At 43.8% G+C, this 22,318-nt stretch overlaps 1 protein-coding gene across 5 annotated transcripts in view; it reads left to right on the forward strand.

The window, feature by feature from the left end:
- atg13 (ATG13 autophagy related 13 homolog (S. cerevisiae)) overlaps positions 1 to 22,318 on the forward strand; it is a 95,770-nt gene that overhangs the window by 27,156 nt on the left and 46,296 nt on the right. For 4 of the 5 annotated variants that reach the window (XM_070899380.1, XM_070899383.1, XM_070899381.1 and 1 more), the window contains exons 7-9: positions 1,754 to 1,794; positions 3,447 to 3,543; positions 13,554 to 13,652. In XM_070899380.1, coding sequence (XP_070755481.1) covers positions 1,754 to 1,794; positions 3,447 to 3,543; positions 13,554 to 13,652 — 237 coding nt within the window. The remainder of the gene's footprint in view (positions 1 to 1,753; positions 1,795 to 3,446; positions 3,544 to 13,553; positions 13,653 to 22,318) is intronic. The other variant, XM_070899382.1, reaches the window with a different exon arrangement.

The raw sequence follows: 22,318 nt of genomic DNA on the forward strand, positions 1-22,318 counted from the left end.
TCTCTCTCTCTCTCCCTCCCCTCTCTCTCTCTCTCACTCTCCCTCCCCTCTCTTCTCTCTCTCTCTCTCTCCCTCCCCTCTCTCTCTCTCTCTCTCTCTCCCTCCCCTCTCTCTCTCTCTCTCTCCCTCCCCTCTCTCTCTCTCTCTCTCTCCCTCCCTCTCTCTCTCTCTCTCTCTCCCTCCCCTCTCTCTCTCTCTCTCTCTCCCTCCCTCTCTCTCTCTCTCTCTCCCTCCCTCTCTCTCTCTCTCTCTCCCTCCCCTCTCTCTCTCTCTCTCTCCCTCCCCTCTCTCTCTCTCTCTCTCTCTCTCTCCCTCCCCTCTCTCTCTCTCTCTCTCTCCCCCTCCCTCCTCCTCCCCCCCCTCCTCCCCCCTCCCTCCCTCCCTCCCTCCCTCCCTCCCTCCCTCTCTCTCTCTCTCTCTCTCTCTCTCTCTCTCTCTCTCTCTCTCTCTCTCCGCTCAGGCGGCACGAACGGCTGCAGAATTCTCCCTGGCTGAAGCACTTTCACACAGGTAGGAAGATGGTTTATTTAATCTTTTCTTGGCTTATAAATGTTTATTCAGGTTGGATTTATTTGTAGAAGTATAAATAAGGATTTATTGTCGAATTTAATGAGTTCCCTTCCCCCCCCCTCCCTTCCCCCCCCACCTCGTTCTGGACGCCTAATTTGTAACCTGCGCCTGATTTTTTAATGTGTAGAACAGGTTTTTTCAGTTCTACAAAAATCTTCACTGGCTCCATTCTACTTTAGTTTGGAGTACATTTTCACTATGGAAACTTTCAAATCATGCGTCAGTGGCCGGACACGCCCCCTTTTGAAGAAAAAATTCTGTTCTAAAGTAGAACTGTTCTACCTGACTAGAACTGCAGAAAAAAAAATGTGGAGAATTGCGATTTTGAAAATAGTCCGTTCTCCACCAGTTGCTCCTAAAAAATCAGGCGCGAGTCATGTGGAAACTTGGGCCCAATATCTTCTCCTCCAGTTAGCTTTTGAGTTCAATGTAAAATTGGTCTGGTCATTCGCAACACTGCTCAGCTCTTGATGAACTCAAATACAGCAGAAAATTGTTTATAATTTGGTACTAACTTCATCATCTCACACAGACCATAGGGATGGCTGGTGTTAAAATGAGGAAAAAGAGCACCAGAGGAGTTAAAGGGAGTGCCAGTTGGGAGGAAATTCCTTTCAAATGTAAAGTACTCCTCAAGACTGGATGAAAAAGTAATTTTGTACACTGTACAATCTAACTGAGAAGAGATATTTTAAATGGTGACAAAGCAATAGTTCTGCTATGACAGGTTTTATTACCAGAGAAGACTTGGCCAAATGATGTATTTGGTGGGTCCCTTTCTGGCTGCCTCTATCGAAGCTGGTTGGCACTGGCATCCTTCTCCCACCAGGCTACTTATCTTGGTGCCATGCTCGAATTTTAATCTCACCAAGTACAAAGTTTCACCCTTGGGTTTGAGCATCTGGATCACCAATTCTTACTGAGATGATAAAGTGGGCTAATTGAAAACGTCATCCGAGGTAGAGCCTTTCCATAGTTCTTCTAAGGCTGCTTTTACAGCTCTACAACAATTGAAATCGTCTGTGTGAAGAAAATGATCTTTCTTTCCATGGAAGGTGGAACTATTTTTCACAAAGTATTTCTTCCATTTCTCTAATTTCCCCAATTTCTTTACAGCATGATTATTTGTATTTCACTTTACCCATTTAAGTACTGACTGAGATTTTTGTTTTCATTTTTCCAGGATATATTTTGGAGAAGTGCAGCTGAATGGCCTGGGTGAAGGTGTGTTTCTTATCTTTTGTATGATTGGATTCAAAAGACACTCGGTGTGGAATTTCCCAGTCCGTAACTGGGAAATTGCAGAATTAGAGGACCATCTTTTTTACATTTGGTGCAGATTCCCTAATACTCACTGCTGTGAAAAACCAGCACCCTCGGAGGCCAACCTAATAGCATTTCCAAGCCAATTGCCTACCTAACATGCCATGTCCTAGTCAATTGCCTACTTAATGCCATTTCCTAGACAAGTGCTGATTTCATTGGAACATTGCAATGTTGAATGTGGTGTGAAGGAAGCATTGCTTTTTACCCCAACATCCACCAAGGTTGCAGTACACTAACTACATTGTACCTTAAACAAAAGCAAAATAGTGAGGATGCTGTAAATCTTCAATTAAAATAGAAAAAGCTGGAAAAACACTCAGTAGGTCAGGCAGGATCTGTTAAGCAAAAAACTGTTAACATTTCAGGGTGATGTCCTTGCATCAGAACATTACATCTTGTGCTTTCTAAATTGTTTTGCGTATTTGGGCAACACTGACAAGATTATCTCTTGCCCACCTCTGGCTGCCTTGAGGGCAATAAGAGTTAACTGACAGTGTGGGACAGGAGTCACTTGTAGGCCAGACTAGATAGGTGTTGCAAGCTCATTTCTCTGAAGGACATTAGTGAACTAGTTAGGTTTTTACAACAACTCGAGCAGCTTTTGTAGTCAGCCCTGGTGCCAGCCTGCAAATGACCAATTTCACACCTGCCACGATAGGATTTGAACTCGCAACCTCTAGGCTACTGTACCCATTTAAAGGGGAATTTCATGTCCAGTATTTTGTTGCAAATTCCATGCAGCATCCAAGAATTTCTAATTTTGGTAAGCTGATATGATGTGAACATTGAGTGGAATCAGGAAAGGAGGATTCTTACAAGTAATTTCTGCTTATCAGCATTTGCTCAGTGGTTTTGTTTAAATATATGCTGCTTGGGAGCAGTTATTTTAATTTTAATTCAGTTCCATGCTTTTCTTATTGAATTTCAAAATTGTCCAATCTATAAATTGTCCATCTATTGTATTGAAAATGATCCTGGTTGGTTGGTCTATTGGAAACATCTCCCAGTTGTTTGAGTCAATACCACACTTGTTAAGGTTGTGCTTCAATGTGTCCTTAAACATTTCCTCTGCCCAGCTGGAGAAATGGCTGTACAGGACCTGCTTGGAAACACTTTCAACATATCCCACCCAGCGGGGCTACGCTTTTATTAGCAATGTCTCAACATGGTTTGATTTAGCACCTTTCGGCACCTCATAATTGTTGATGTGCATTTTGATATATTTTTATGTAAAGTTTCAGGAATTCTCAGCAATTTGCTTCACAAAATCTATTACTGAGGAAGAGAGCGCAGAATAGTTGCTTTCATGATAAGGAAGCAGTACTATAAAGATTTGACAGTCACTTGAAGTAATTTACACAATGAAGGAGCTTGCGTTCTTTTCATAACTTTACTGTTATTACTAACTCTGGAACATTGCCCAGTGCAAACCACCACAGTAGACCGACGGGCCATTAGCGTCCTCTATACTCCTACCTACCCAACTATGAATTGTAATATAGCTTTAGTCTTGCATTTCCATTTCCAAAAAACATTTTTCTCTCTCTCAGGTTTTCAGACAGTACGGGTCGGAATGGTTGGAACCCCTGTTGGTACTATCACGCTGTCATGTGCGTACCGAACTAACCTGGCTTTCATGTCTGGCAGGTAAAATGTGATACTGTCTTGAGTTGTATCTTGTACGAACGGAACTAATGTGAGCATGGTTCGGGTAAACCAATTTGAACGTGGTTTCACAATTCCTACATTTTTGGCGGGGTGGGGGGAGGGTGGGGTGGGTTAATGTGAGGTTAAATGTGTTTGACACATGTTCAGATTACTTTGAACTGTACATGGTAATGCTGTGCAGCATAATATTTTTAAAGTTTTTAAAAAATTGAACATTTAACTTTCCCAAAGAAACAAGTAAAATGGCAGTCTAACCTTTGGGGCGTTACAATTAGTTTCACGACGATGGCCTCGTGATCAGCCAGTGTTGTTGCTCCTGGTGACTTCTGCTGGAAATGCACATGTATATAACCAGACAATGATCAGGTTGTGCTCCGATGTGATGCCCTGTGTAGTTGAATAGACTGCTAGCGCTCACTGTCCAATTGCACTCATAAACAGTGGCTACTTGGGTGAGATACTGGAGGGCTGCCTGCCCCTGTGGAGTTGTACCTCAGCAATACCTTCAGGACAAGATGTGAGAAAGGAGGAGAAATCTGAGACAGTGGAGCATAGAAGAAAGCATTCCCAACCCTTCAAGAATGATTTGTGTGATTTATGTAACATGACAATAGTTTGAAAGTAATATCTGAAGGCTGCACCAACTTAAGTAGGTGAGAGTTTTATGATCTTGTATCCACAGAATAAATGCTCTGAGAAATGTCAACATTTAATTGTGTTAAAAGTGCTTGCCTTTTAAAGTTGTCCATTTGAATTTGAGAACCTGAATAGTTCTGCAATCTTTTGATCATTAAATTGGATTTTAGACCGAGATTAGAAGCACTTTTCATCTCGGGAAGTAAATTTTACTGTTGGAATACCTTTAGAGTGAAGTTTTTCTGTCAGTTTAGTTCATTGTTGCACCCTAATTCAGCAAGAAGGACAACAAATAGCTGTTGTCTGTATAGCGACAGATTTTGAAGGAGTGAGTATTCACCAGGATATTACCTGTGTTAAAGGGATCGAGTTATGATTAGAGACTGGGTAAACGGAATGAGGAGGTTAAGAGATGATCTGATTGAGATATTTAAAATAATGAAGGAGATTGACAGGGTAAATGGGGAATAACTCCTCCCTGAGTCGGAATCATGAACAAGGGGATATCACCAAATTAGAACTAAATTGGTTAAAAGTTAATCCAGAAAATAACTTCTTCACACAAAAGGTTGTGTGAATACAGAATTTACTTTCAGCAATAATCAATTGAAGCGTTTAAAAGATCGCTAAATACTTAGTAAGCAAAATGTTGAGGGACATTGAGAAAGATAAAGTACTGCCATGCTTCAAAGGGAAGTTCACTTGTTCTTGTACCTGTATTCTTGTAGGCTTTTTATCATGTCTGTTGTTCTAGCTGACCTACAGAAAGGACTTCACGAGGGTATTGGATTGATTCTTTTACGGGCCATAATTTCAAAGGTTGCAGATGACACAAAACTCAGGAATGTAGGAGGAGAGTAACAGACTTCAGGAGAACTTAGATTGGTGAAATGGGCAGACACATGGGAGATGAAACTTAATTCAGGAAAGTGTGATGTGATTCAGTTTGGTAGGAAGAGTGAGGAGAGGCAATAGAAACTAAATGATACCGTTTTAAAGAGGTATCGGAGCAGCGAGATCTGGGGACAATGTTCCCTGTCATTTTTCTTGGGTGCAGGGTCCCTTTAAGGGGTTGCGCGGCCCATTCACAGTTTCACACATGCGCAAAATTTAACATTTGAAAGCCGGTCCCAGGCGGCACGGGATGGGCATGCAGCTGTGCAGGTACTTGTACTATTCCCCTACAATTACTCAGCTAGGCTGAAAACACAATGGTGATCATAAATCTAGTTGTACACAAGTAGTTGAAGGTGGCAGGGCAAATTGAGAAGGCTGTTAAAGAGGCATATGGGATTCATGCCTTAATAAATAGAGGCATAAGAGTACAAAAGCTAGAAAGTTAAGCTAAACCCCAGCTGGAGTATTGTGGCGAATTCTGGGCACCACATTTTAGAAAGGATGTCAAGATGTTAACGAGGGATAGAGCGAATTTACTAGAATGGTACAAGGGATGAAAGATTTCAGTTACATGGAGAGATTAGAGAAACTGGGGTTGTTCTCGTTTGAGCAGAGACGATTAAGAGAGAATTTTATAGCAGAGTTCAAAATCATTAAGGGTTTTGATAGTGACAGAAGGGTCGATAATCAGACGACATAGGTTTAAGGTAATTGGTAATAAAAAACAGGTGACATGAGGAAAATAAAATTACACACCAAGTTGTTTTGATCTGAAATGCATTGTCTGAAAGGGTGATGGAAGTAGATTTAATAATTACCTTCAAAAGGGAATTGAATGAATACTTGAAAAGGAAAAAGTTGCAAGGCTGTGGGAAAAGAGCAGGGATTTGGGACTAATTGGGTGGCTCTTTCAAAGAGCTGGCACAGACACAATAGGCCAAGTGGCGGCCTCCTGTGCTGTAACATTCCATGGTTATAAGTTTTACTTTATTCATTCATAGCCTCAATGGAAAAGAAATTAATATCTTCATTTTTTTAAAATGACACACTTATGAAGAGTTTTAAGTACAGAACATCGAGGTGGTTTAGTTTGGGATGTAAACCCGGAGTATTTAGGCTGAAAGTTTCTGGATGATGCTTCCTGATATTGCAATCATCCTGCATACCTTATGTCAGAAAGTTCTTGCCTCTCAATCAGGAGCAAGAATTGTTTATCAACTAGATCGACTTTATCAACTAATTTACTGTTCAACATTGTGTTTTCAACCTAACTAGGTAATTTTAGGGGAATAGTACAAAATTTCGCTGAGATTGTCGCCTGAAAACGGGCAAAATTGCTAAAACCCAAAATTCTAGCCCGAAAAGGTTATGAAATAATGAACGTGATTATCATGTTTTTAAATTCTAAAGTCTCACTCAGCTGTGGGATGATTTTTTCCTGTGCTATGCAAGTACCATTCATCTATTACCAACAAAGTTACAAGTCTCCAAAGCAACCAATACTTCTATTCATCGCGACATCCCTGAGCTACATACTGTCAGTGGAGGTTTGAAATATTACCCCTCAATGTTTCCTCAACTATCATCCCAAATGCAATTCTGAGAGATTCTGGCAAAAATTGCCAAACCTGAACATGTGTTGAGGCTAATGTAAGTTGTAATACATTGTGGGGTGATTTTTCAACGCCCATGGAAAGGATTGGAATCATCTTTGTCACTCCGTTTTTCATTAATCTAACAGCAGAATACTATGCATCTCTTTGCCTTCTCTCTGGAAATTACTGAAGGGATTTGAACATAGCATTTGGAATGAGTATGGCACCCACCTCCTCCAGTAATTTTAAAATCTTGTTTGTATATTTACTGGGCCAGGGAGGTGGCCGCTTCCTCATCCAGCTCCTGCTGCTCCCGGGGCCAACCAAACGGCATGTCCGGGCGCTCAGGCGGAGGCCCATCGAGGTACTGTACCCCGGCGGTGAGGGAGGACGGCCAAGCCCGGAGAAAGGAGCACCGGGCTGCCCGTGGGAATGGGGACCGGTGGCGGGGGGGGGGAGCAGGAGCACCGGGCAACCCCCGGGCACCGTCTCTCCCCCCCCCCCCCCCCCCCCCCCCCGGGCTCAGCCCCCTTGCCCCGCCACTCCACCGCACGGACTCCCGTACCACAAGACCACTCCCGGGAACAAGCGGCTGGCATAAATGACACATCCGTCAACCGTGACCCGAGCTCTGGCTGCAGGGCTCGGGCAGCGAGCCGGCATGGGCTGGACGGGCCGAGTGGCCTCCTCCTGTGCTGTAACCATTCTGTGGTTGACTAGAGCAGCTGGGGTGGTTTTCCTCAGAGCAGAGAAGGTTCAGGGGAGACTTATTTGCTAGAGGTGGACAAAGTTATAAAAGAAGGAAAGACTTGGATTTATATAGTGCCTTTCACGGAAGCAACCAAGGGGCAGGCTATCTTGGATCTGGTCCTGTGAAATGAAACAGGATTAATAAACACTCTCCTAGTAAAGTATCCCCTTGGAATGAGTGATCATAGCATGATTGAATTTCAAATTCAGATGGAGGGTGAGAAAGTTGGATCTCGAACCAGCGTACTAAGTTTAAATAAAGGAAACTATGAAGGTATGAGGACAGAGTTGGCTAAAGTGGACTGGGAAAATAGATTCAAGTGTTGGACGGTTGATGAACAGTTATATACATTTAAGGAGATATTTCCCAACTCTGGAAAAATATATTCCAGTGAGGAGCAAAGGGCATAAGAGAAAAGATCGCCATCCGTGGCGAACTGAAGAAATGAAGGATGGTATCCAATTAAAAACAAGGGCATACAAAGTGGCCAAAACTAGTAGGAGGACAGCAGACTGGGAAGCTTTTAAAAGCCAGCAAAGAACGACTAAAAAAATGATTAAGAAAGGGAAGATAAACTATGAAAGTAAACTAGTATGAAATATAAAAACAGATAGCAAGAGTTTCTATAGGTATATTAAAAAGGAAAAGAGTGGCTAGAGTAAATGTTGGTCCCTTAGAGGACGAGTCTGGGGAATTAGTAATGGGGAACATGGAGATGGCAAAAACTGAACAAATATTTTGTATCAATCTTTACGGTAGAGGACACTAACAATATTCCAACAGTGGATAGTCAAGAGGCTATGGGGGGGAGGAACTTAACACAACCACAATCACTAAGGAGGTGGTACTCAGTAAGATAATGGGACTAAAGGTGGATAAATCCCCTGGACTTGATGGCGTGTATCCTAGGGTCTTAAGAGAAGTAGCGGCAGGGATTGTGGATGCATTGGTTGTAATTTACCAAAATTCCCTGGATTTAGGGGAGGTCCCAGCAGATTAGAAAACTGCAAATGTAACGCCCCTATTTTTTTTTAAAAAAGGAGACAGACAAAAAGCAGGAAACTATAGACCAGTTAGCCTAACATCTGTAGTTGGGAAGATGTTGGAGTTCATTATTAAAGAAGCAGTAGCAGGACATTTGGAAAAGCAAAATTTGGTCAGGCAGAGTCAGCATGGATTTATAAAGGGGAAGTCATGTTTGCTAGAATTCCTTGAGGATGTAACGAACAGGGTGGATAAAGGGGAACCAGTGGATGTGGTGTATTTGGACTTCCAGAAGAGATTTGACAAGATGCAACATAAAAGGTCACTGCACAAGATAAAAGTTCATGGGGTTGGGGGTAATATATTAGCATGGATAGAGGATTGGCTAACGAACAGAAATCAGAGAGTAGAGATAAATAGTTCATTGCCAACCCGAGAATCAGTAACCAGTGGGGTGCCGCAGGGATCAGTGCTGGGACCCCAACTATTTACAATCTATATTAACGACTTGGAAGAAGGGACTGAGTGTAACGTAGCCAAGTTTGCTGATGATACAAAGATGGGAGGAAAAGCAATGTGTGAGGAGGACACACAAAATCTGCAAAAGGAGATAGACAGGCTAAGTGAGTGGGCAAAAATTTGGCAGATGGAGTATAATGTTTGAAAGTGAGAGGTCATGCATTTTGGCAGAAAAAATCAAAGAGCAAGTTATTATTTAAATGGAGAAAGATTGCAAGGTGCTGCAGTACAGCGGGATCTGGGGGTACTTGTGCATGAAACACAAAAGGACAGTATGCAGGTAACAAGTGATCAGGAAGGCCAATGGAATCTTGGCCTTTATTGCAAAGAGGATGGAGTATAAAAGCAGGGAAGTCTTGTTACAGTTGTACAGGGTATTGGTGAGGCCACACCTGGAAAACTGAGTGCAGTTTTGGTTTCCATATTTATGAAAGGATATACTTGCTTTGGAGGCAGTTCAGAGAAGGTTCACTATGTTGATTCCGGGGATGAGGGGGTTGACTTATGAGGAAAGGTTGAGTAGGTTGGGCCTCTACTCATTGGAATTCAGAAGAATGAGAGGTGATCTTCTTGAAACATATAGGATTATGAGGGGGCTTGACAAGGTGGATGCAGAGAGGATGTTTCCACTGATGGGGGAGACTAGAACTAGAGGGCATGATCTTGGTATAAGCAGCCGCCCATTTAAAACTGAGATGAGGAGAAATTTCTTCTGAGGGTTGTGAATCTGGAATTCGCTGCCTCAGAGAGCTGTGGAAGCTGGGACATTGAATAAATTTAAGACTGAAATAGACAGTTTCTTAACCGATAAGGGAATAAGGGGTTATGGGGAGCGGGCAGGGAAGTGGACCCGAGTCCATGATCGGATCAATCATGAACGTATTAAATGGCGGAGCAGGCTCGAGGGGCCGTATGACCTACTACTGCTCCTCTTTCTTATCTTCTTATGTTCACGACCACCGGATGCCTCAAAGCGCTTTAAAGCCTTGACTGAGTAAATAGGGAGTGTCTGTTTCCGGTATCAAAAGGGTTGGTAATCAGAGGACGCAAATTTAGGATAATTGGTAAAAGAACCAGAGGCGAGATGAGAATTTTTTTTTTTTTACGCAGCGAGTTATGATATAGAAGCGCCGGGCGCTGGAACATTGTGGGCCGCCCCTACCTTTGTGAGAACACCACCGCAGGTCGGGGCTATAAATAGAGCTGGAACACCGGGCCCTGGAACATCGTGGCTGAGGTGCGGCGAATGAGGGTACGGGGCCCAGAAGAGCCGAGGGCCATGGGGCAGCACGGACCAGCCCACACTGCAATATGTGTGTGCACTGGGTCTGTGCAGCAGAGCAAGTCTCCAGTCATCCTGGTTAATCCTTGCCACTGGATAAAGGCCTAGCTCTGTCAAGCCTGTGTGGTGGCTGATGTGCAACGGTCACCACACGTTAAAAAAAAATTCACGCACAGACATCTTCCACCCCCTCAACTGGAGTTCAGGACTGGAACATCGGGTCCTTCATTGAAACATCTGTGAACTTTCGTGGAAGCAAGTCATCCTCGTTCGAGGGACCGCTGATGATGATATTTGAAGTATTAGGCAAATTGAAATATATCCCATCTTGAAGATGCATTGGTCACCATTACTGGCTTTGGAATTATGGCCCTCTATTATGATATGAGCTCTGAATTTGCGGTCAGCAGCTTCTCTCGGTGAAATGCCTCCAATCCGCAAATAAAATGCCCACCGACATGGTGGTCTGGGAGGTACGGAGTTTGCCGGTTCTGGGCCCCTCCAGGAACCCGTGGGTAGAGGCCCACATATCAGCGTTTCACAAGCACCCCTTGGGATCACGTGGGCTTGCCCAACCAATAAAAGAAGGGAATCCCCATTCATGCTTATGGCGATTCCGTATGTTCAGAAACCCCACAAGCATAAATAGGAATACCACAAAAATACATCTACACACCAAATAAATTTTTTTTTAATTAATTAAAATCATTTCATTAAATATTTAAAACAAGTTTCATTTTTTGAAAAATAAATTTAAATGTTTTAAAGGGCTAAAAATAAACTTGCCTTATTGTATAGGTTTTGTAATGTATAAATGATTGCTAAAAATGTATTTTTAAGTTTTTTTTTTAAAACTCTTACATGCTTGTAAAAGTAGGCCTTGCGTCTGCTTTTACCAGGCATAAGAATTTCACGGGCATAAGTTGGGCAACTCTCCATCCGCGAATACCCTTTTCCCAGGGATATGTTGGATCGGTCAAGAAAATTCTTGACAGATAGAAAGTTCCAGGTTTTCGCACATGCACTTCGCGCACAAAAGCCCGGAATTTGCGCGGCCCTTGCAGGGCATGTGCGCACCTCATGTCGCAAATTATGGCCCACATCCTTGTGTAGTGTATAGAATATGTATCCTGTCCATGTCCTGTTCTGCAGTAACTGTCGCCTTGAATTACATTTTAGGATAGTGATTGTTAATGAACTTAAATGTTTAAATACAGCAGATTTCACTTAGTTGCATAAAATTGTAAGAATCAATAAAGACCATTTAGACTGACTTGGCCACTGTGATATTCTTGCAGGACATTATCTCAATTTTTAGATTTTGTGCGAGTTGATTTCTGCCCAATATCTAGTTGAACAGTAGTGTGACCCAGTGATTATAACAGGAAACCCTTGGTGCGCATACTGGCCACTGTAGTGCTACACATGCTTACGGGGAGGAGAGGAAGAAGCGTGGTGGGTAAACTGGCTGGAAATGCGGGTAGTCTGGAGATCATGCCAGATTTAATGTCAGGACCGTATTAAAAAATGTTGTCGCTGTTTCGCCCATTGTTTTGAAGCTATAGAAACTTACATAAAAAAGTAGTTTCAATATTGGCACCTTTTTGAAGCCACGCTGGAACAATTCTACCATAGTGGTACAAAATCTTGATTGCTCCTTTATTTACTAACTAACTTTCCAAATTACTATGGGAACCAGTCTGCTGGTTTAATATTAAGACAACAAACCGAATTTAACATTACCGAAATATAACAGCAAAATTCAAGCAATGCCTGTCAAGACCAAAATGTTGCAAACCAATACAGTCCCTGCACTGGATCCCTGTTTTCCTTGCATCGCAGATCAATTCCAAATCCTTTTCAGTTCTTCAATGGAGTTGACATTCAATTAACTTGCAAAATAGGTTGTCACTTAGTGAACAATGCTAACTGTTCGCAGATTTTAATGTACTTCCATTGAAATAATTGAGAGAAGGGAGGGGTATAATTTTCCTGCACTGCTGTCCTTTTGCAGAATTTTAACAATTTATACATTTAGATAGCATGGAGGCAGGAAAAAAATGAAATTAAATAATGAAAAAAGTCAAATTTTAAAATCAAACCTGTTTCTTGTCATTTTTTTTTTTACAGGGTAGGCTTCTGCTGGTTTAGCATACCAGCAGTTATTGGCAGCACAATAGCTTAAAATGTTAGTCCAGTTTGAGTACTTTGCCACAGAAAGTGTTTGAGGCAGAGACTATTACATCTTTTAAGGGAAAACTGGATCAGTATTTTAAGCAGAGGGGCATATAGGGCTATGTAGAGAGAGTGGGGCACGTAGATTTGTTTTGGATTGCTCTCGTACAGAGCCTACATGGACGTGATGTGTCACATGGACGTGATGTGTCAAATGGCCGACCTCCTCCTTTCCTGTAACCTAAGTTTTATCAAAACTGCATATTTATAAATGTTAAGTGAATTCAAGGCTGAATTCAAATCTTTTGGATCAGAAGACTACTTTTTAAAAAGTACATTCATTGTTATTCTTGTAAATCATCTCGATTCCATGATCCACAAAGGATGACATTCCCTCCATTTTTTTTTCTTTTCTCCACCATCCGCTACTAAGGCAGGAAGATGTCACATACTTTTTGTTCAGCGCCTTGACACTCTGTGTGGTTCAGATTGAGAGTAGAAGAGAAATCGAACTTCTGTGCAATCGCAATCCATGGCTCTGAATGTTAGTGCATTGTTAATGTTAGTGCAACATTATCCAATGGTTGCTTTGTAATTACTATACAGGCAGAGAATTAATGCACTCTATTGTGGATAAATACCTCGAGAATACCAATAAACCTTAAATGCTTTTTGGCATAAAACAGAACTGTGAGAAGTATCATGGGCTCTTTTCTCCCTCTTCATTGTACTTCAACAAGTACAATTTGTTTTAGCCTTTGGAAACACATCACAACACTGGGTCTGTTTTAACTTTTCTCATCTGTCATTGGATGTGTTCTATTTTTGTTGTGAAAGACAAATACATCGATCTCTGCCATTTTATCTGTGTCGCCATACCGTTTCTTGTGATTCAATGACAATTGACTTGAGAGGCTTTTTGCCACATGATGAATAACCATTATTCATACGATTTTGACCCTGTTAGCAGAGTAGCTCCAGTTATTCCTCTTCATGTGTTTTTTTTTAATGTTGACTAGATATCATTTTGGAAAAATGAACTCTTTTTTTAACTAGGTTAGTCCGTCATCCCATTGCTTTCCATGGCCGGTTATGGTTGTCATTTTTAGGAACTCTTAAGTTATAATTTTTACTTTGAATTATTTCACAGGCAGCTGGAGCGGACCCAGCCAATCATGGGGATTATCATAGACCACTTTGTAGATCGTCCCTATAGTGGATCTTCACCACTGCACCCATGTAACTACAGGTGGGACAGCAACAATAGTCATTAAGTATAAAGAACACATCGTTGGCTGTACTGTGGAATCAAGATACCAGTTTAGGTAGCTTATTCAAGTTACCAGTAGACCCCATTCTGAAGCATAGAATTGAGCAGAATTCAATCTTAGTTTAGTTTTAGGCTGCGGGAAATGGAATTGTGTCTCTAATGGTCTAGGGGTGTGCTTCTGATTTTTTGGGGTTGAGACAGTGTAGAGGGTGCTTTACTCTGCTTCACACCAATGCTACATTTCATAGTGGGTTCAGATACGAAAAATATTTAATTTTCCAACTTTCAATTTAATATAAATTTTTTAAAAACAGAATGAAGACAATTCATCGTCGTTGTTTTTTCGCAGTTTTTGTGTTCATTTCATCTTCCATGCTCTTTTTTTGTTTCTGATTATTCCCTTATTTTTCAGCTTTAGGTAAAGGGCACCAGTTAATGCTTATTTATCCTTCTTTGTATTGGCCAAAAGTTACAAATAGACACTTCTAAGCCCTGTCCATGTCGACCACTACATTATAGTACTGCATTCTTTAAAACACTGCCAAGTAAATGTGTAGAAAAATGGAGAACCAGCAACAGCTGACAGTACTGATTTATAAATCCAAGTAAAGTAGGAGATATTCGGTGTTATAATTTTAAAATTGTCAAAATAAGTTTCTTCTGCCAGCTTTATAATTGAGGTCCTGAGGTGGTTTAGACTGGGAGAGTGGACCAGAATTGGAAATGGGACCTAGTTATACATTGTGCATTGGCCCATTACTGAAGTCAGAGGAAGAAGCAGAATGAGTGGGATGCCATCGCCAGCCAGGAATCCATCAGTCCTGCCTTCTTTATCCCAAATAGAAATTTCTCCTGCATCATGCTGGATGCTTGCAAGTCATGATACATCCAAATAGAAGTAAAGCTCAAAATGCCAGTTTCTTCACGGCTAATAGGAAGAAACAACTTCAAAATCAATACTTTAAAAAAAAAAGTGATCTTCTTTGACCAAAAAAGCCTGTCTCTTCCTTTACACTCCTCCCCCCCCCCCCTCCTCCCCCCCCCCCACCCCCCTGCCCAAACAGAACAGCAAGGTGCCGCTGTGAAATCCTGGCCCACTATGGGAAGAACACCAGGAATGGCATGGGGGTCTACTGCTTTCATGCAAATTAATCCAATCCCACGATTTGAGGTGGGATCAGAGCTGAAGCAGACTGGTAGGCAATCCTACCACATCTCTGGCAAAGGAGGAATCCCTAGATATTTTGGAATCTAATTTTCTGTGTGCACCATTTTAAAAACTAGGAATTGTCCATGACTCAACCCTGAAATAAAACTGAAAATAGCTGAACTAACTTCAAACAATCATTAAGGCTTGCTGTGACTCTTATTAATGTTAGATAAGAGTAATGTCGCGCCTTTACTATCAAAGGAGGAGGCAAGTCAAAGTATTGCGGCAACATTAGGCTATCACCGGAAGAAGTATGCAGAATATATTTAGTACGTGAAAAAGAGGTAATCAAACCATTATGTTGGATGAGTTGAAGTATCTTCTATTTTTCAATGAGAATTTTTATTATTCCTCTCTGTTTCAATGTAATACAAATTGTTATATGTTATTGGGGAGAATGCAAATAGAAACCTGCCTAATATAGTGCATTGGGGAAAAAATGGTTAGGGGTAGTTCTGTCGTGTGATGGTCTGCTGCCTCAACATATTAGGACAAGAAGTTCAGTGATTCCTAATATATTCAGTTGCTTGCCTAAGTCTGACTGTTGGAACAGGAGGGGCAGCCATTTAGAGGTCAGGTGCCTCTCCATGAGGTGGAAAGTTGAAGGCAGAATTGTCCTAGTTGCCAGTTAAGAATAGCATGGGAAGCAGCTTATGGGTTGGCTGCTGTTTCAGCTGACGAATGATAAGGTTTGGGGAAACATAAACTGCTGATATTGATTAAGAGCCCATCCAGCTCCTTGAGTGTGTTACAGGTATGAAGTATACACTTATTATCTATCTATTCTTATCATTCTTGTATTGTCCTATTGTTTGCTCATGTTATCGTGTGTTACTGGACTGTGCTGGCAATGGCCTCAGAAGTTCCAGGATATACATTTTCAGAGAAATTACCATATTTCTGTAGCAACTCGAAGCCCATTTTATGGTTTTATATTAATATTCTGCTGCATTTTTATTTATACCAGGTTCAATATTAATATTGCCTATGCTATTACAGTTGCAAAATAATTAAGCTATCATGCAGAGATCCTTGGCCCCTTTTTGAGCTCATTTCACTTAACTCCATATAGAGGTAGGTTTGTATTTTCCCCCTCTCCTCAAGTCTCCCTGAATCATGCATCTTGCCCTTCTTGGAGAACAGGATAGTGACCTATTCTCTGATTTCAACTTGTGCAGCTCCATGACCAGGCAGTAGGAGTTGTGTGAGAAAGGGGCCAGAGGATTGGTATTTCAATTTCCTTCCTTCCTTTGTGAAACCAACCACCTCTGATAGTGTGTTTGCCTCATTATCAGCTGTTTAAGATTGCTTTGATGCCCTTGACCCCAGCAATACTCTCCCTCATCTTGGTCATTCCTCTCGGTACATCCTCATGTTCTCACCCTCAAGTGCATGGAACACAGACTTGAGCGTATCTGATATATCGCCCAATCTGGCTGACCATCCATCTTCCCTGGCTCCCATTGTAAATGTTTCCCTCCCTTCCTTTCAAAAGAGCCATCATTACCCACGTTCTCAAAAGAAATACCACACTGACCCTTTTGTCCTTGTGAACTACCATCTCATCTCCAACCTCCCTTTCTGTTCCAAAGTCTTTGAACATGCTGCCTCCCAAATCAGTGTCCATTTTTCCCACAACTCCTTTTTTGAATCTCACCAATCAGGTTTCCACCTTTGCCACAGCCCTAAAAATGCCCTAATCAAAACCACAAATGGCATCCTCTGTGACTTTAGCACTATTCCTCCTCATCCTTCTCAATTTCTCTGCAGCCTTTAATATGATCGACCACACCGTCCTCCAACATCTCGACTCCATTCTCCAGCTCATTTGGGACTCTCGCTTGGTTCCACACTTATCTATTCAATCATTGCCAGAGCATCTTCAGCAATGGTTTCTCTTCTCACCCCTGAGCCATTACCTCTAGAGACTGCCAAAGATCTAACCCCAGTCCCCTCCTTTTTTTCATATACATACTGCTCCTTGGCAACATCAGATACTGACATGGGATCAGGTTCCATGTGTTGTCAGACTGCACTCCTGGATGAGTTGCAGTTTCCTCCGGTTAAACATTAGGAAGGTTAAAACCTTTTTGTGTGACCCTCAGCAAAAACTCCATATCCTTGATACCAATTTCATCTGGGTCCAGTGTCTTATATCCTCTCCATCAAATACGTTCTATCTCCTCCCCCTTAACAGCACCATTCTCTACCTCTGCCTCAGCCTATCTGTTTGTCATTTCCAGACTCAACCATTTCAATGCCATCATGGCTGGCCTCCTATCCTCCACACTCCAGCTCATCCAGAACTGATGGCAGTATCTTATCCTGTACCAAGTTCCACTCATCCATCATCTCTGTCCTTTCTGACCTACATTGGTTTCATAGAATCATAGAAATTTACAGCACAGAAGGAGGCCATTCAGCCCATTGTGTCCTTGCCAGCCAACAAAGCTATCCTGCCGAATCTCACTTTCCAACTCTTCGTCCATAGCCTTGTAGGTTACGGCACCTCAAGTGCATATCCAAATAGTTTTTAAATGCTTTGAGGGTTTCTGCCTCTACCACCCTATCAGGCAGTGAGTTCCAGACCCCCACTATACTCTGGGTGAAAACATTTTTCCCCTCTAAACCTCCTTCCACTTATTTAAATCTATGGCTCCTGGTTATTGACTCCTCTGCTAAGGGGAATAGGTCATTCCTGTCCACTCTATCTATGATCCTCGTAATTTTATACACCTCAATTAGGTTTCCCCTCCTCTGTTCCAAAGAAATCAACCCCAGCCTATCCAATCTTTCCTCATAGCTAAAATTCTCCAGTCCAGGCAACATCCTCGTAACCGTCCTCTCTGCTTTCTCGACTGCAATCACATGCCTTCTGAAATGTGATGACCAGAACTGCACGCAGTACTCTAGCTGTGGCCGAACTAGTGTTTTATACAGTTCAAGCATACCCTCCCTGCTCTTGTATTCTATGCCTCGGCTAATAAAGGCAAGTATTCCGGATGCCGCCTTAGCCACCCTATCTACCTGGCCTGCTACCTTCAGGGATCTGTGGGCGTGCACTCCAAGATCCCTTTGTTCCTCTACACTTCTCCGTGTCCTATCATTTAATGTGTATTCCCTTGCCTTGTTAGACCTGCCCAAATGCATTACCTCCTACTTCTCTGGATTGAATTCCATTTGACACTGTTCTGCCCACCTGACCAGTCCATTGATATCATCTTGCAGTCTATAGCTCTCTTACAAAATTTGGCCGTATGGTTGACAATGAGTATCACCTGCAAAATTCTTAATCATACCCCCTACATTCAAGTCCAAATCATTGATATGTACCACTGTCATGTATTCAACCAGCATTGTAACCCATGTATAAACTGACCTAAGTTGTACACCGTGAGAACACTGACCACTAGGTGGGAGACACTCCTAACCTGGACCTTCAGGTATAAAAGGGGAAGCTCCACCCACCTTCATCACTGCTAAGGAATAAAGGACAGGTCACAGACTGACCTTCTCTCAAGCATGGGCCTCGTGTGCATTTATACTGTGTAGTAAGGACGTATCAATGGCGACAAGAAACAGGGATTTAAACCACACGAGCATGGCCACTAGCAGAACAGACGAGAGGTACTGTGTTAAGGAATGGTTGGGACAGAGATTCAACATTGTTAAAGCAGCACACAGTTCTCCAGGCAGACAAGGGCAGTCAGGCATGCCCCAACATGTAGTCGAACCCAGAGGGGGAGTTCGACAGAGACAATGGCAAGCTGAACAGCGATTCACGCCATTGCAAGGGACAATGCGACCAGTAATGGGGCCATCAACACCTGTTAATGGTGCACTCAAGGACAATAACAGGGGCAGTCAGGGACGATCGACTGGCAAGGGACCTTTTGTTTCAAACCGCAACTCATGCTGGAGGCGTGGAGGCATACATTCAGCCGGAGTTTGCAAAGATGAGCAAAATACCTGCAGAAATTGCAGAAATGGACACTGGGGGAAATCGCTGGAAGCTGAAGTTTAGCGAGTTCATGTGGAGCACGCATACAGTTCATACACCAGGACGCCACCGATAATGATGAAAGTGCTCCTCAATGGCATCCCAGTATCAATGGAGTTAGACACGGGTGCCAGCCAGTCCCTGATGGGTATCAAACAGTTCGAAAAGTTGTGGGCATCCAAGGCCAGGAGGTCAAAATTATCGCCGATTGACGCACAGCTACGAACTTACACAAAGCAGATCATTCCGGTGCTAGGCAGCGCCACGGTAGTCGTGACCCACAAAGATTCGGAGAACAGGTTGCCACTCTGGATTGTCCCAGGGGACGGTCCCGCACTACTGGGGAGGAGTTGGCTTGCTGTCATGAACTGGAAATGGGGCGATGTCAATGCAATTTCCTCTCTGGAGCGAGTATCATGCTCACAGGTCCTGGACAAATTTGACACATTATTTCAACCCGGCATTGGCACTTTCATGGGGGCCAAGGTAGTGATTCACATAAACCCGGACGCCAGACCAGTACACCACAAGGCCAGAGCGGTGCCGTACGTGATGCGGGAAAAGATAGAAGGCGAATTGGACCGCCTGTTGAGGGAAGGCATCATCTCGCCAGTCGAATTCAGTGACTGGGCGAGCCCGATTGTGCCGGTGCTCAAGGCGGATGGGTCGGTCAGGATATGTGGCGATTACAAGGCCACCATCAATTGGGTGTCACTCCAAGACCAGTACCCGCTATCCGGTGGCAAACTTTTTTCAAAATTGGACCTGACCTCAGCTTACATGACCCAGGAGCTGGCGAGTGAGTCGAAGAAGCTGACCACCATCACGACACACAAGGGGTTGTTTGAGTACAACAGATGTCCGTTCGGGATTCGCTCGGCCGCCGCGATCTTCCAACGAAATATGGAAAGCCTCCTCAAGTCGATTCCAGGGACGGTGGTTTTTCAGGACGACATCCTCATTACGGGTTACGATACTGAAGAACACCTCCACAACCTGGAGGAGGTGCTACGCAGGCTGGACCGGGTAGGTCTGCGACTGAAAAAGGCGAAGTGCGTCTTCCTAGCTCCAGAGGTAGAATTCCTGGGGATGAGGGTAGCAGCAGACGGGATCAGCCCTACTGCATCCAAGACGGAAGCGATCCAGAGAGCACCCAGACCCCATAACACGACGGAGCTGCGTTCGTTCCTGGGGCTCCTGAACTATTTTGGTAACTTTCTTCCCAAATTGAGCACGCTGCTAGAGCCGCTACACGTGCTCCTACGCAAAGGTCGCGAATGGGTCTGGGGGGACAGCCAGGAAAGGGCTTTTAAGAGAGCACGCAATTTGTTATGTTCCAACAATCTGTTAACGCTATATGACCCATGTAAGAAACTTGTGTTAACGTGCGATGCGTCGTCCTATGGTGTCGGGTGTGTGTTGCAGCATGTCAATGCCAAGGGTCAGTTACAGCCGGTAGCTTATACCTCCAGGAGTCTGTCCCAGGCAGAAAGGGGCTACGGGATGGTAGAAAAGGAGGCGCTCGCATGTGTATATGCGGTAAAGAAAATGCACCAGTACCTGTTTGGCAGGAAATTTGAGCTGGAGACAGATCACAAACCCCTAACGTCCCTTTTGGCCGACAACAAGGCCATAAATGCAAATGCATCGGCCCGCATACAGAGGTGGGCACTCACGTTAGCTGCCTATGACTACACAATTCGGCACAGACCGGGCACCGAAAACTGCGCCGATGCACTCAGCAGGCTCCCACTAGCCACCACTGAGGGGGCTACTGAGCATGGTGCTGAGATGGTCATGGCTGTTGAAGCTTTCGGAAGCGAAGGCTCACCCGTGACAGCCCGTCAGATTAAAGTCTGGACAAATAGAGACCCGCTATATTGTCTCGTCAAGAAATGTGTCCTGAATGGGGACTGGGCAGCCACGTACAGGGCATGCCCTGAGAAATTTAAACCATTTCACAGGCGCAAGGATGAACTCTCGATTCAGGCCGATTGTCTACTGTGGGGAAACCGCATAGTCATGCTCCAGATGGGCAGAGAGGTGTTCATCAGAGAACTCCACAATGGGCACCCGGGCATTGTCACGATGAAGGCAATTGCCAGGTCACACGTTTGGTGGCCAGGGATAGACGCAGATCTGGAACTTTGTGTTCGCAAGTGCAACACGTGTGCCCAGCTGGGCCATGCACCCAGGGAAGCCCCCTTAGCCCCTGGCCATGGCCCGCCAAGCCTTGGTCACGCATCCATGTGGACTACGCAGGTCCTTTCATGGGGAAAATGTTTTTGGTTGTAGTAAACGCCTACTCCAAATGGATCGAGTGTGACATTTTAAATTCAAGCACATCCTCTGCCACGGTAGAAAGTCTATGGGCAATGTTCGCCGCCCACGGTCTACCGGACATCTTGGTCAGTAACAATGGCCCGTGCTTCACAAGCACTGAATTCCAGGACTTCATGGCAGGCAATGGAATTAACCATGTTAGAACGGCACCGTTCAAGCCGGTCTCAAACGGCCAGGCAGAACGAGCAGTGCAGATAATCAAACAGGGGATGCTCAGATTCCAAGGGGGTTCCCTACAAACCCGCTTATCACGCCTCCTGTTGGCCTATAGATCCCGACCACACTCGCTCACACTCCACCCGCAGAGCTACTAATGAAAAGGACGCTCAAAACCCGATTATCCCTTATACACCCCACCATGAAAGAAATTGTCGAGAGCAGGCGCCAGTCACAATATCACTACCATGACAGGAATGCGAGGGCGCGATGTATTGATGTAAATGATCCTGTTTTTGTCCTCCACTACGCTGCAGGGCCCAAATGGCTCGCAGGCACTGTGGTTGCCAAAGAGGGAAATCGGATTCTGGTAGTTAAACTTACCAATGGACAAATCTGCCGCAAACATGTGGATCAAACAAAAAGGAGGTTCAGCAACCCCATAGAAGAAGCAGAGGAAGAACACGATATAGAGTTCACTCCACCACAGGTGACCGAACACCGGAACCAAAGGGAGGAGAGCCCAGTCACTGTGGGCAGTCCGGACAGGCCTGAGGCACTGCAGACAGCAAACACTCAGGCCAGCGCCCAACAACCAGAGCCCCAACTCAGGCGCTCTACAAGGGAGTGTAAACCACCAGAGAGACTCCACCTGTGATCCCAATAAGACTTTGGGGGGGGGGAGGTGATGTCATGTATTCAACCAGCATTGTAACCCATGTCTCAACTGACCTAAGTTGTACACCGTGAGAACACTGACCACTAGGTGGGAGACACTCCTAACCTGAATCTTCAAGTATAAAAGGGGAAGCTCCACCCACCTTCATCACTTGAGTGCTAAGGAATAAAGGACAGGTCACAGACTGACCTCTCAAGCATGGGCCTCATGTGCATTTATACTGTGTAGTCAGGACGTATCAACCACAAAAGCAAGGG

This window comes from Pristiophorus japonicus, chromosome 14 (genome assembly GCF_044704955.1).
Source record: "Pristiophorus japonicus isolate sPriJap1 chromosome 14, sPriJap1.hap1, whole genome shotgun sequence".
Taxonomy (NCBI): Eukaryota; Metazoa; Chordata; class Chondrichthyes; family Pristiophoridae; genus Pristiophorus; species Pristiophorus japonicus.